We start from the raw sequence: 15,954 nt of genomic DNA on the forward strand, positions 1-15,954 counted from the left end.
TCTTGTTCATTAGACTCTGCAGCCCGGTGTTTATGGATCTCCTCTTCTGTCTATTTTACCTCTCATACAACACACCTCGTGCAGACATTTTGAGATTCAACGTGATCGGCAAAGACACCTAATTTCAGAGGAGCACGTCTCACACATTGGTCACTGTATGGACTGAACTCGAACCAAATGGAAACATTTTATTAGGCCTCCAGCGCCAAGGATTGTGTCACATGTACCTTCTAACACAGCTCCTGGTGTGGGACCATCCCTTCATGGTTTCTAGGTGAATTCACCATAAGATGTTCTCCACTGCATGCTGTAGGCCAGTGACTTCACCACAATCAAACATCTTGTGATCTCTCACGTCCACCACGAGTCTCCTTCTTCAAACCCAGATATAATCTTCCTTCTATCAGTCCATCTTAATTGAGGCAGACTGCCAAGCTCATCATTTTTTGAAAGACCCTGAGGGGACATTTGTTCTTTTTCTATTTTAGTGTCTGGCTGCCCAAGGGTCTTGAGTGTTACATAACAACTATAGATAGCAAGCAATAACAGTGGAGATTGACTGTGAGTAGGAAAGGCAGACAAGATTGTTTCAGTGAACCAACTTCATAGTTCGAACCCACGCCTGTAATTGTTTTGGCCCCATAACACTGCTTCTGATTTTTATGTCCAGCTTGACAGTAAAGTTATTGTGCCACACGTGTTATTAAAATATACATAAAGAGGGTTTGACTCCGCCCAGAAGAGTATTGCTCTTTTGCGTCATGCTATTAGCTATTTGGTGTATCATTCCACCCTCTGGAGAAAAAATAACATTCAATCATCATGCTGTCTGTCATGGTCAATGTTATATCACCTATATACATGCTATATGGAAAGAAATAATATTTGCTCCTTTTTTCCTTGCATTAACAAATTGACAAAGCAGATAGTGTAGGCTTTAATGAGCGTGCAACACTTGTAAACAGCTTTTGTGAATGTCAGCGTTTAGATGCATTGACTCATTAAACCAGAGCTATTTGCTGTGCCAGTGCTTTTTTTACGGAGCCCCATCTCCGTAACCCAAGTACCTTTACTTCACCTCTCTTTTAAAAAAAGGTAGTGGATTTCACTGCCATCGATTGATGTAGCGCTTGTACCCATGGTGAAGTGCAGGGGTCAACTGGTTATCAATTATGACAATTAATAACACAAGTACTTTCTACTGCTTGCGAGTCGCGCAATAATGTACACTATTTCACATGCGGATGGACATGAGATATGATTAAACCAAGTTTAAATAAATAATAATAAAGTGACTTCTTCAGTAAGAAGAGTAAGGAAGGGCTTGCATGGCCATTGTGTGTCAACAAGGAATGTGTTTTGAAACCTCTGATTGAAAAGTTTACTAACAATGCCCTTATTTTAGTGAGTAAATACAGACAGCTGCGGCTCCTCCGCAATGGCAGAGGAGTATCGCCCCAGTGCCTGGCTCAGAGCCAGCAGATATCAAATAAAACTATGTTCTTGCATCATTTTATTCTGCATTTGCCGGCTCTCAGCCAGCGCTGTAGGGAGGGGCAGGGCCTAGGCATGGGAGGTGGGAGGAGGAGTGCTAAGTGCACTCCACTCCCTAAGTGCTCATGTGTGTTCCGCCGGCTGTCCAAAACGCACATGCGCACTTAGGTTTTCTCTGGCTCAGCTGCATTGAGCAGCCGGGCTGGAGAAAACCCCAAACTCCCTGGTCTGAGCAGGGCGTCTTTTCTGCAGCACGGGGATTGGATGAGAGTCTGTCCCAGGGGTTGCTGGGACCCAAGAAGAGGAGAGGCGGTGTGATGCAGGAGGCGGCCGCCAGCAATTTTTTTTAAATATATTATTTCCTACCCCCCTGAGCGACCCCCCCCCATCACCATTTATTCGTGGCGGTCGCAACTGATACAGAAGGCGTATTGACTCACTCAGCTAATAAGACATTCAGACATATGTAGCTTGCTTTGAACGTCTTAAACTGAGATTTAAAGTGGGCTTGAGTATGTTCATCTGTTCTCCACAATGCCTAGAATATAATGTGTAGGGGAGGGAGTGGGTAGGTTGCCAGGAGTCTCTCAGCTCAAGGGTTAATTTAGCAATTTATGGTGTTTTGAGGGTCCTTGTAAACCTCAATTGATCTAATTTTAGTAGATGTTAATGCTGTGGGATATGCTGCTCCTATTAGTAGAAATCGCCTGTTAAAATTACAGCAAGTGGTCATGTTCGTCACGTCCATGGTCACGCAAGCAGCCAAGCAGCATAAAATCAGAAAAAAAGATAGCTAGCCCTGCAGATGCATTTATTTTGTCTGTGTAATTGTGCATGACTGATCAGTTGAAGTTTAATTTCCGCTATTATTTTATTTTTAGCTTCCAACCCGTCCTAAAGTTTTAAAGACAAAAACCATGGATGTTACTGTCGCTGTCTACTTCTTGTTCAACGATATAGAATGCATCGTCAATTCTATCTTACCTCAAAGTGTGGTTTCTTGGGCTTCTGTGAGTTTTTTTGTGACTATCTGTTTCGTTCTTGAAACAATTTTATATAAAAATACTGATTACTGCATCATGGGCCTATTAATATTTGAAGCTTTCTCGATGTTTTGCAAAGTGCAGCAACACCACGAGATATGGTCGGAGCTATGGAATACTGTAGGGACGTGATATAAGGTGAAATAGTGATTGAAGTAAATCAGGTCTCCCCTTTTCCCAATAGTATGTTTTGCCTCCTGCCTCGTGATTGAACTGTTTATGACCTAATGCTTTCAGTGCAAACATTCTCTTTCTACCTATAACACTACAAGTAAACAACAATAACATCAAAGTGCCTTTCCACAAAACTGTTTGCATGGGTAAGGTTAACATGCACTTGCAAATGTCTTTATTTTTGAGTGTAAAGCCATGTTTGTGATTCAAAGAAAAAGAATGTATGCCTATAAGGTTTACTTTTATACACATTTTTAAGTGAGTTAATCTCCTCCTACTGGCTAGGAGTTGGTGTTCCAGGGAGGGAACACCCACAAGCCTTCTAGGTTCAGGGTAGTCAAACATATTTTTGCAACACATTCCCACCTTGGAAAAGGGCATGTTAATAGCAGATGCAAATATGTATCTGGGGTGGGAGTGGGAAGGGAAAACGCCTATTTTCCCAGTAGAGGAAAACGAATTCCAAAAGGGGAACTGCACCCATGAAAGATATTTCCCCATGAGTGTATATACACTTTGTATACTTACGCAAGCAGAAATGGTTTTGCTTATGAGAACATAGGAAGTTTAAAAAAATTCCAGCAGTAGAGCTAGGAAGCTGAGACCTTTGCTCAGGTGAATGTCTGCAACCATTTACTACAATGATAACATAGAGGAGTACATTTGCAATTGTCCAATCCCAATGAGTGGGCAACATAGCAGATCGAATCCATCTGCATTCAGAAGACGATGATAAACAAACATTGATCTTATCATAGTTACATCTTCTTCCCTCAACAAGTCACTGATGTCCAGTCCCCCTTCAATGTGAAGCCTGCGGCTCTCAACCTATGACATTTTACCTTTGATGTTTATGTGAGGAGCAGATGGACAGTCAATTGCAACTTGCCACACTGTGCTAATTTCATTTCCCAGTTTATTGTGACAATGCCTATCCTGATGGCTTTAGAATACACTGCACGAGGGCACCCATGGAACGTCCTGGTCATTGCCTACTGCTCAATGTCTCTCTTTAAATTGCTCCTCATCGCGGTCTTCATTTTAAAAAAGTAATGTAAATAACACTTTTTGTTTCCCGTGTTTCTGTGTGTCATGGTTTCCTGTAAATCACACTACTTGAGATTCGAAGAGCCATTACAGACTTGAAAATTAATAAGGCACCCAGCAGTGATGGCTTCAAAACAGAATTCTACAGGAATATATAGAGGATCTTGCACCTGTACTGCAAATGGTATATGAAGAGGGATTAGCTGAGGGGTGCTTGCCTCAAACGATGCGAGAGACTAATGTGGTCACGCTTCTGACACCTGGTAAGTCTCCTAATAAGTGTGACTTATATAAGCCTTTGTCACGCCTCAATATAGACAATAAGATCCTTGCCAAGACAGCTGCAGCCAAACTGGTCCCCTTTTTGCACAGCTAAGTGCTACCGGAACAATCCCTGGTAGATCAACTGCTATTAATTTAGAACACTGTTTTCTGCCACACATCAAGTAGACCCGGACGTTAAGGCTGCAGTGGGATTTCTAGATGCCGACAAGGCTTTTGATTCTATTGTGTGGCCATTCCTGTTTACAACATTGAAGAGAATGGGATTGCGCCCTGATTTGGTAAGATGGACAAGATTCTATATAATAAACCTACTGCCCAGGTGGAGGTGAATAATATGCTGTCTGAGCAAATAGGCATTAAGTGGAGCACGCATCATTGCGGCCCCATATCACCGATATTGTGTCCTTTGGTGGTGGAAGCCCTGGCAAGTTTGCTACGGGAATTCCATGGTGAAGGGGGTATTAAGTTTGATAAACGTAGAACTCTGTTATCGCTCTACATGGATGACATCAGGCTCTTAGTCAAAAACCTCGAAATCCAACTTAATCCTATTATCAGAGAAATAATTGTATATGGCCGGTTGTCTGGTCTTACTATAAACTGGGATAAAACAATCATGATCTCCTGGACTAACAACACCACTTCTGTTCAGTTGGAATACCCCATACCGTGGAGTAAGGACCCGGTTAGGTACTTGGGTAGAGGATACAATACCACTGGGATGTAGACATACTGTATTGTACCAATTATGGGGCATGTATGGATAAGATGGCTATTCATATTGGCAAATGGAATAAGATGCGAATATCGATGGCCGGCTGCATTGCTATCATGGAAATGATACTACTTCCTCAATGACTTTATCTTTTTCAGAACCTCCCGCTCCCACTAAAACGTAGTTTTTTTCACACAGCTCAGTTCGTTAATGGTAAAGCTAACCTAGGTTGGTAAAAAAGCTAGAATAAAGTAGAAAACTATACAGCTCCTGTTTGAGACGGGGAAGTTGCGGCTCCAAATTTCGAAATGTATTATTTGGTAGCCCAAGGACAATAAGCACAGCACTGGCTTCATAACATTAGACAAGGTCCTCAGTATGAGGTATAAAGAGGTTTGGCGGCACCAATCCCATTAAACTTTGTTTTATGATAACGCCTATCAGACCTAAAAAAAAGAAGTAAATACTGTAAATTGTACTGATTGGGCATGGTAACGCTTGACAACTTCAAAATGGCGTCTTAATTTTCGCATAATGTCTGCCACAGCACTGGAGATATGGATTGCTCTGGTGTGTTAGGATGCTGTTTCATGTTTATGTGTTCATGGGTTGAAAGCAACACACGTTGCTTGAAGAATCTGTGATTCTCACAGGTTGTTTAAAAGTCTACCCAAGCAAAACAAACATACATTCTTTTCACACTAGAAAACAAGTCTCGAATCACATAATGAGCGTTGAAAGTGCTAATTTAAGGCGTCATCTCAGTCACAATACGGGTCGATTCTAGAAAAGTTGAAAAGCTGCAGCTCAGGTGTGTTTTCACCTTTGGCACTGGTAAATTGTTTGTTCCTTCAACTTCAACTTCAATGGAAAATGTAGATTTTGGCTGAAAATGTAACATCGCAGAAATAATTACAGAACACTACATGGTGACCCTAACATAAAGCAGAATAGTAACACAATAAATATAATAAGACAAAAGAGTCAAGTCTGAATTAAACACAGCAGACACACTACAATAACAAAATGCCGCATAAATAATGACAGCACAAAACACAACACAACAAAATGCAAAGCAAAGCGATATGCACAGAGATATCCTTGTCACAAATTACCATCTACAGAAAGCTGCTTCCATGATACAGGGGCAAGTAAAACACCGCCATACTTGCCACTAAAACATGTAAAAGTCACAATTATTTTGTCGGGTACTGCCACTTGAGGAGACAAATGCTTTTTCATGTTAGGTTCTTTGAATCTGTTGGCTGTTTTTTTTTTTTTTTTTACAAATTAAGCACTATTCGAGGCACTACATTGTGTGAAAGGTCTGTACTGAATGTAAGTACAGTTTTAAAATATAACATTAATCACCCTCACAGAATGCAAGTATGTCTTTTATGTGAGGAGACAAATGCTTTTTCATGTTAGGTTCTTTGAATCTGTTGGCTGTTTTTTTTAGTTTTTTTTACAAATTAAGCACTATTCGAGGCACTACATTGTGTGAAAGGTCTGTACTGAATGTAAGTACAGTTTTAAAATATAACATTAATCACCCTCACAGAATGCAAGTATGTCTTTTATGTATACCATTGTATTTTCATCTACTGGAAAGTTATCGGATTACCAGTTGTTGTGTTTTTCAAACTGTAATACAATACTGCATTCCTCCATCAACATGTGACAATACAGGTTTTGAGCGGCGCCGTTCCCAGCTCCATGTTGTTTTACATGTTTTACTGGTACGGTTTGAAGGACAGGTTGACTTTGAAAAATCTGATCAAAGTCTCTCCAACACATTCGTTGCGTTTGTGCTGTAAGGGACCAGCCGCACCTGACGTCAACACACACTTTTCACTAAATCACAGCGATTGAAATGGCGACAGCTGGGAAAGTAAGCAAATCCTTTTTTATGTAAACAATTCTAAAGACTGCAAGCAGATGAACTGACCGTGGGTCGGACTGGATAAACAGGGGTGTGTAGCTTGCTCAGTAAGATCGAGGGGAGTGTGAGCTTTGGATTGGCCAACAATAGCACTTTCATACTTTGTTAAAAAATACAACATATGAGAAGCAGGACATGCGGTTCGGGGGGAGGGGTGGGTGAGTGTGGGCGGGGGGGTGGGGGGGGGGAGCTAAGGACCAGGGGAAGTGAGAAGAGTGAGGATTGCTAGGCGTACTTTAAACTCGATATTTTGTAAAATAGTAATTTTAAGTCGTTCAAAACAGACACATAGGTGTGTGTGTTTTTGTCTGTAAGCGTGTGTATGTAAAATCCCAAGTGAAATCTGACAAACACCTCACACCATACCCGACTTTGAGCATCATTTATTGGAGAATACATTTTAAGAAGTTTTAACAACATCCCCCCATGCGCCCCCCCCCCCCAAAACAACTTGTCTGTGAATATAGTGGTCTGAGTGACTCTTATTATCTTTGTTATGCCCGAAGGTGGGGCTCAGGTTTTTATTCCACCCCGTCCTTGTGCACTATTTAAGACATTTCTCAGAATATACAGGAGGCGCTAATTAGCAGAGTAATTTGTTTGTGCACCTAACACTACCAAAGCGGTATTTATTTCCCAAAGTATCACTTTTACATGGAATTAATTGATCGCTTCAAAAGCTGAAATAAACATTGTTATTTTTGTGCTGAACTGTAGATTTTAGATCTGTACTTTTGATCTTACAAAAATTATATATTATGTTTATATATAGATAGATAGATAGATAGATAGGTAGATAGATAGATAGATAGATAGATAGATAGATAGATGGATATAAAACCTACTGGCAGTCCCCAGTAAGTAGTTATAGTTAGGACCATGTTTCCATAGGAAAAGTGTTTTTTGACTAGCCTATACCTTTGGCATCGTATCCCGAATCTTTACAAACATTTTCAAAAAAACGTGCTCCAGTAATTCTAGTTGTGCATGGAAAGTTTCGGGTTGATCTGTCATGCGGGGCAGAGAAAAAGGGGAGGTAAAAAAAAAGAACTTTCCCATGTTAATTCAATAGAGTTTTTAGACACGGCTGCAGCCCGAACTGCTGGACGGAATTACACCAAATTTGACAGACCAGTACAATTTTTTTCCGCAAATCACGCTTTATGTTATTTTGTGTAAATCAGTTCGGTAGTTTTTGAGAAATGAAAGGAAATCAAAATTTCTATATCTGGGCAGAGCTTAAGCACAGATCTCATGGTGAGATCTGATTGTCTGTCAACACTTCAACCAGAAAGTGATGGCAGCTATCTTGGGACCAATATACATGGTAGCACCTCACTGAAATGCATTGTAGTGAATGGCAGGTTTTGAGGGACACAAAAAGTAGAATGTATAAAGGGTGATAACAGATTTTAGTTACAATATAAATCATTTGTTGATAAGGTTATTTTACCCTGTGGAAAAAGCCTTCTGCTTGGATTTCAGAAATAAGGTTTGAGAGAAAAGAGTTTTCCCATGATTTGCCCATAGAGGTTGTAGAAGGTGCTCCAGGAGCTTAAATGAGTGCATATGTTCTGTAAATTTACACTATGTTTCTCAGCCATACGATAATGAAGACTGATATTCTAAGTAAAATGTGTACTTCCAACAGGGGCAGCCTGCCAGTTGATTCCCTTGTGTTCTACTGCAGCCTCCCAGAGTGTTCTAAAGAACAACTAGAGCACTAACAGTCTTTCTCATGACAAAAGTGTGGCCCACCTGAAACCATCTTAATTGAATCAAAATGGTCAAAACTTAAAACATTTTTAGAAAGGAAGAAAATAAGGGGTCAATTTTGTCATTGAAATTATGGTTAGTGCTGTAGAAAAAAAGTGATGACATGTTTTAAGTGATATATCTATAATCTCCCTGTTGTACTTCAACAGGAGCAGCCTGTCAGTTGATTCCCTTGTTCTCTACTGCAGCCTCCAGAGTGTTCTAAAGAACAACTAAACCAGTAATAGTCTTACGTATGACAAAAGTGTGGTACACCTAAAGCCATCTCAATTGAATCAAACTGGTAAAACTAAAAACATTTAATTTAGAAAGGAACTAAAGGAGGGGTTTTGTTTTGTCATATAAATTATGGTTAGTGCTATAGAAAGAAAAATTAGGACACATTTTAAGTGAGTTCTCAAATATCTTCTTCTTCTATTTCATTAAAATATTCTGGCACGTACACTGAAACATGCACTTTCAACACAAGGATTTTTGTGAATGTTAAGCGAGGAACTCCGGTCCCCGCGAGCCAAGGCCACCCTTTTGAGGTCGGGGCTCAAGGTCGGAGAAATAGAGGTGGATTGATTTGTGAAGAGCCCGACCCGCCTGCATCAGGCACCACAGTTCAAGGTATGAAATATTCAACCGAAAAGAGAAGGTGCAGCAGAGCAAGGGGATACGAGCAGACACCGGTCTGTTCGTGACAGACTTTCAAATGCAGGTGCTGAAGTATGGCACGAACTTTGGCAGCAAGATATTTTGGGCTAGTGATGAGCACATGTAAAGAAAGAATAGCAACAATTGTACAGTCTGAAATTCCCTTGAATAATGAATACTCTGGAAAATGCAATTGCTGACTGAATCGGAACATTGAAATACTTATCCAGTGCTTTATGGACGTTGAAGTATTCCAGGACTGGAAAGTGACGCCGCAGTCTTGGTTAAAGGGCGTAGCATCAAGGTCACGCCCTTAAACTATCCAGTGGCTCACCTGTGACCAAGGCTTCATTAAGCCGAAACGTGTTAGGAACCTATCTGTCTGGTGCACGGCGCTCTTCTTTTTTTCTTCAAGGGAGGATTTTTGTGGATGTTAAGCGAGGAACTCCGGTCCCCGCGCACCGAGGCCACCCTTTTGAGGTCAGGGCTCAAGGTTGGAGAAATAGAGGTGGAGATATATATATATTGCACGTGGGCTATTGGGAGAGGCAGTTCCTCATGGGTAAACACCATGACACTGTTTCAGAACATGTGCAAATGTGGGCATGTTTCATAGATGATGTGTTTTTAATTTGGAGGGGGGATGAAGCCAGTGCCATGAAGTTTGTTGAAAGACTCAACGTCAATGACTTTAATTTAAAGTTTACTCATCATATTAGTAGCAACTCAGTTGATTTTTTGGACGTCAGGGTTTTCCCTAGATCAGGCAATTTAGCAACCACCCTCCATAGAAAGGCTACCGCAGGCAATGCCACTCTGCACGCCAGCAGTGCTCACCCGCGTCACATAATTGAGAACATCCCCTATGGGGAATTGCTCCGCCTCAAAAGAATTTGTAGTAGTGTGGATGAATTGGAAAAATGTACAATGGAAGCCCTCACCAGATTCAAAGCAAGGGGGTATCATGACGATACTCTCAAAAGGGCAGCCAAAAAATGAAACAAAGATCCAGGGACTCTCTATTAGAGCAGAACAGCGAGATCACTGTGAATAGTGAAGACCCTGAAAATTCAGCCATTAGGTTTATAACACCATACAGTTGCCAAAATAGAAAGATAAGATCTATTCTAACAAAAAGTTGGCCTATCCTTCAAACTGACGGCGTATTAGCAACTAAACTCCCTGACAATCCTAAAATTACGTTCAGGAGAGGACCTTCCCTACGCAATCATGTAACCAATTCATTTCCTGAACTATTTAAGCAAAAATCCTGGTTTCCACAACGTCTTGGGTTTTTCAAATGCTCAAGTTGCGGGCGTGCAAATTCGGTGTCAACGCCAGCACCTACATGACCCCATTCAGTCCGGTGCCATTGCAGATTAAGGGTAATTACAGTTGCAGGACAGAATATGCTGTTTATGTCCTGGCGTGTACTTGCGGCACGTTGGTAGAACTCGGCTTGCGGTGCACGCCAGGATATTACAGCATCTTCGGGCAATTGTAAATAATGATAACTCTTATCCAGTGGCGAGGCACTTCAGGAGTGTGCATAATAACAACTTGGAGTGTCTCATTTATTTTGTGTTGACATCTGTCCCCCATCCACGTAGGGGAGGGTATAGAGATAATATACTGCGTCAACTCGAGTCTAAAATGATACTTGAACTGGATACTAAGGTGCCGAATGGACTTTACACCACATAAGATCTATATCATTTTTTGTAGGGTTTGCTTATCTAATTTTCATGAACAGCATATATCATCTGCACCCTAGCCCTCACCCACTGAACTGTAATATTACTATCTGTTGAGGCCGCTCTCATATTGTTACATCTGTTTTCCTTGCCCAAAGGTTATTTCCTTTGTAACTTGGGGCCCGATTCACAGAATGAACTTAAGACTCAATACTAAACTTACTACTATTTTGGTATTCACAGAATGCACTTACTACTTTTGGCATTCACAAAATGCACTTACTACTTTTGGCATTCACAGAAGTTAGGATTTTGTCTTAAGTTTGTCTTAAGACAGACTTAAGACAGACTTAAGACAAACTTAAGACAGACTTAAGACAGACTTAAGACAAAATCCTAACTTCTGTGAATACCAAAAGTAGTAAGTTCATTCTGTGAATACCAAAAGTAGTAAGTTTAGGATTGAGTCTTAAGTTCATTCTGTGAATCGGGCCCTTACTGTATATCTTCTGTTATTCACCCTTATTTTTCATTTGACCTGAAGAGAATGTAAATAGGAATTGATTTACCAGTCTACATAATCAGTTCCCACTCGTTAGTATAGGTGTTAGGGGCACAGATAGTTTCATGGAGATCTTTACTAGACGTAGGCTCTATATCTGAGACCAGAGGGGTTGCCATCACTATTAGATGTCCCCGACGCATCATCATCAGCTAAATAGAGGGGTTGCCATCCATTTTAGATGTCCCCGCAGGATTGTAAATAAAATATATGGTTTTTATAGCACAGTATTTATCAGCATCTTTTGTACATAATGTTATGTTTACATTGCGTAGGATTGCACATCAATATAGGACAAGCTTTTAGTATTAAATCTTTTTATTGAGTAGAAAATAAGCACAATGCACCTCTCAAAATCATCAGCGCCGGCCTCGAGAGGAGGCGGTCTAGGCCAGTGTCACTGCTTATACCCAACATGCCGATACAGGGGCCTACTTGGTTAACACAGCAAGCCGCCTACAACCCATCTGGGCCGGCCGCGTCAAAAGAGGTGCCATAGAGGTGCAAGCGGAGCCAATAATAATGCGAGAATTAACAGGAATCCCCAACACAGGACAAAACAACCCCTGGGGCCCCCCCCTCCCGCTCCCTCCCCTCTCCTTGTCCATTAGTCAAGCATGGGGTAAGAAGTCATCACTGCCTCTCTACTAGGACAAGCTTTTAGAATAACAAATTCATTTTGTATGTAAAATGTTTTTAAGTATTTATATTATACTTTTAAACCACATTGTCTATTTGCACTAAATATGATGTTTACAAACTTCGATTATTCCCATCAGATGTTCATTGATAGTTTAATACTGTGTTAACCATATTGCAGCATTTATGCAGAAACATTCTTGCCTTTTTTTAATGAATTTATTCAGTTATTAATTTGCATTCATGTGACATGAATATTGAATTTGGCTATCACCCACCTCTGTTCTCTGATGTGCCATAGAAACATAGTGGTATTTTTTCCATGTTTGATATAATCACGTGGTGTGCACTAGCACTTTAAAAATTCAGGCATGATGGGTAAACATTTGACTGTGATCAAGGGCATCCGCCGGAAACGCGTCAGTTCGCTGTGTTGCTGAGTTTGCCTTATTAAATCTTATTTGCCTTATATTGGGTTTGTTTGGTCGTCTGTTTCGTCCTGGGGACCTGGGGCTGCATATATATATATATATATATGGCTATCAGTCTGGCTACTGTTGCGCATATATATATATATATATATATATATATATATATATATATATATATATATATATATATATATATATATATATATATGCACAGGACTGAGTCCTGAGTCCTAAAATGACTGCGACCACTTCCTGGTTGATGTGGAGGCAGCCAATCAGATTTCAGGATGAAATCTGTCCGCTCTGCTGCCATAAATCTTGAGTATTGTAATGCCGTGCAAATCGCTGCATTGCATTACTCTGTGCCAGGGAGGCATTTCATGGATGTTGTGTGGGTGTTTCCCTGCAAGATCCATGGATTTTGTCGCGTTCCCAGATTACAAGAACTTGTAAACCTGGGAATATGTCAAAAAGATACGCCTTCCCAGGAGAGGCATAACTGGGAGAAATATGTTAATTTCTCCTTTGTTCTTTTCCTCTGTCTATGTGCGCTGCATTCTGTAACACACACAGAGAGACAAAAAAAGTCTCTCAGGATTGTTTTTGTATAGGAGGGGGACCCTTCTTGCTAAAAAACAATCCTACATGCAAAGCATACACCGGAGGGGTTTATGGTGTAAGGGTGCCTGCGTTGGCGCTATGCAGCCCATTGTGTGCCAGTGCAGGCAAAAAAACAGGATTGCACTGTATTGTCTTGAATATGGTGCATGCCTACCCTGTCCCAGTGCTGCAGCTCATCAAGGCCACTTTTTCATATATATGGCCCATAGAGTCATTTTCATTATTTGTGCAACTCTATCCTATGGAGTTGATTTAATTTTTCATTTACTTCTTTGTGCAATATTCTTTATTAAATAGATGTATTTTACTCAAACTTGTATTGTTGTTTGATTAGTTGTAATACACAACACCTAGAAACATCTTCTTGGAGGTTTGCCTTGCAGCTCAGTCCAAGCTGCGAAAAAGTAAGTCATGGGTAACATTATTGAAACCGGCTTACCACTAACGGGCATCTTGCTCGAGCCAGTGTGGAAGACCAGTCAATACGAGCACCATAGGAAATTCCGAACATTCTATTGGGAATAACTTTGGCGCCGATTGAGGGATCTGCCTGTAATTTTCCTTAAAATGGTCTCGCTGCGCTCCGCTCCTTCCCTGAAAGTTTCGCGAGGATTCGTGAAGTGGGGGCTGAGAAAAAAGCGGGGTCCCAAAACGTGTTTTCTCCATGTTAATTTCCATAGGACGGTCTGACAAGTCTACAGCTCGAACCGCTGAACGGAATTACGCCAAACTTGGCAAAATTGTAGGGACTGGTACGCAGATGTGCCTTTGCTATGTTTGGTGAAAATTGCTCCAGTGGTTTTTATGAAAATTAACTTCAAAAACACATATATATCTATAGGCGCTCTCCGAGCGTTCACCGGTGCGCGTACCGGGGAGCGCACCCGGCGCGCTACGGGAGTGCGCGTGCGGAAAGCTGATTGGCTGTCGGGTGTCTGTCAACATTCTAAACAGTCTGGAGAGTCCGCCATCTTGTGTCTCGGTAGAATCGAGACAGAAGAGGTGAAAAAAGAAAGGGGGATATAATTAAAAGGGGGCACAGTAGACACCCCCTGACCCCCTAGGTTTTCTGAGGGGGGCCTAGAAGGACCTTGAAGGGCTAAAAAACTTTTTTTTTTAAAAATTTCGCGGGGTAAGCGCTGGCGGCGCTCCCCGGTACACTCTGAGTGCACCACGGGGAAAAACAGTGTAAAAAAATAGAGTAAAAAAATAATGTTGAGTGTTTAGAGGAAAGTGTTGCATTGCTGGAGTGTGTCACAAAAGTAACGCAACTCCAGCAATGCATCCTTTCACATGCAGGAAAGTCCCATGTGAAAGGGCCTGTGTCAGTCTTACGGCTGCTGTTAAGCAGGCGCAAGATTTGGATGCAACAGCGTCATAAAAGTGACGCAGTGATATCTTTTAGATTTCACTGCATCACCTCCACAACCCTTTCTTGCATCAATACACCCCTTTTGCATACATTACAGCTGACGTAGGTATAATGTGGCGCAGGGGTTTACAAAGTGACGCATCTATCTAGATGCGTCACTTTGTAAATATGACTCAACAAGGTGCATTTTATACAGCACAGGTGCGTCACATAAAGTGACGCACTGGTGGCGCAAAAGTGACGCATGGCCTCATAAATGAGGCCTTCAGTGTTCTACTCATGTGTCATATTTAATTTATGACGCATTATGTCGCAGTTACTTACAGATACGTCAGTATTTCTGACGTATCTGTAAGCACAAAAGTGATGCATTGCTGGAGTGTGTCACAAAAATGACACAATTCCAGCAATGCATCATTTCACATGGGGCCAGGCCCATGTGAAAGGGCCTGCACCAGTCTTACGCCTGCTGTGATACAGGCGCAAGATTTTGACACAACGGCGTCCTAAAAGTGATGCAGTGAAATCTCATAGATTTCACTGCGTCACCTCTACGACCCTTTCTTGCGACAATACACCCCTTTTGCATACATTACACCTGACGTAGGTATAATGTGGCGCAGGGGTTTAAAAAGTGACTCATCTACCTAGATGCGTCACTTTGTAAATATGACTCAACAAGGTGCATTTTTTACAGCACTGGTGCATCACAAAAAGTGATGTACCGGTGGCGTAAAAGTGACGCATGGCCTCATAAATGAGGCCTTCAGTCTTCTACTCATGCGTCATATTAAATATATGACGCATTATGTCGCAAGTACTTACAGATACGTCAGTATTTCAGACATATCTGTAAGCGCAAAAGTGATGCATTGCTGGAGTGTGTCACAAAAATGATGCAACTCCAGCAATGCATCCTTTCACATGGGGCAAGTCCTATGTGAAAGGGCCTGCACCAGTCTTACGCCTGCTGTGAGGCAGGCCCAAGATTTTGACACAACGGCGTCCTAAAAGTGACGCAGTGAAATCTCATAGATTTCACTGCGTCACCTCTATGACCCTTTCTTGCCTCAATATGCCCCTTCTGCATGTATTACACCTGACGTAGGTATAATGTGGCGCAGGGGTTTACAAAGTGACGCATCTACCTAGATGCGTCACTTTGTAAATATGACTGAATAAGGTGCATTTTTTGCAGCACTGGTGCGTCACAAAAAGTGACGCACCGGTGTCTATTTGGGAGACAGTCAGGGTATTGCCTAAATGAGGGAAAAACCCAGGTGCTATGCTCTAAGAATATAATTAAATCAGACTCTAGATTCGTTGACTCAGTGGTGTATCTGGGGATAACGATTAATGCACAACCGGAGCATATTATCAGAGATAATTTTATCCCTCTTATGAAAACAATGGAGGTGGATCTAAAAAGGATGGATACATTGCACCTCTCAATGATAGGGCGTGCTAATGTTATCAAAATGACCATGTTCCCTAAAATACTATATAAATTTCGCGCAATT

The 15,954-nt window shown here is 41.4% G+C and overlaps 1 protein-coding gene across 1 annotated transcript in view; it reads left to right on the plus strand.

Moving 5' to 3' along the window:
• Window positions 1-6,550: 6,550 nt before the first annotated feature.
• Window positions 6,551-15,954, plus strand: part of LOC147727341 (alcohol dehydrogenase 1-like) — a 239,924-nt gene continuing 230,520 nt past the window's right edge. Inside the window, exon 1 of the mRNA XM_086961424.1 lies at window positions 6,551-6,649. Coding sequence (XP_086817550.1) covers window positions 6,632-6,649 — 18 coding nt within the window. The 5' untranslated portion in view covers window positions 6,551-6,631. The remainder of the gene's footprint in view (window positions 6,650-15,954) is intronic.

This window comes from Lissotriton vulgaris, chromosome 3_1, assembly GCF_964263255.1.
Source record: "Lissotriton vulgaris chromosome 3_1, aLisVul1.2, whole genome shotgun sequence".
NCBI lineage: Eukaryota > Metazoa > Chordata > Amphibia > Caudata > Salamandridae > Lissotriton > Lissotriton vulgaris.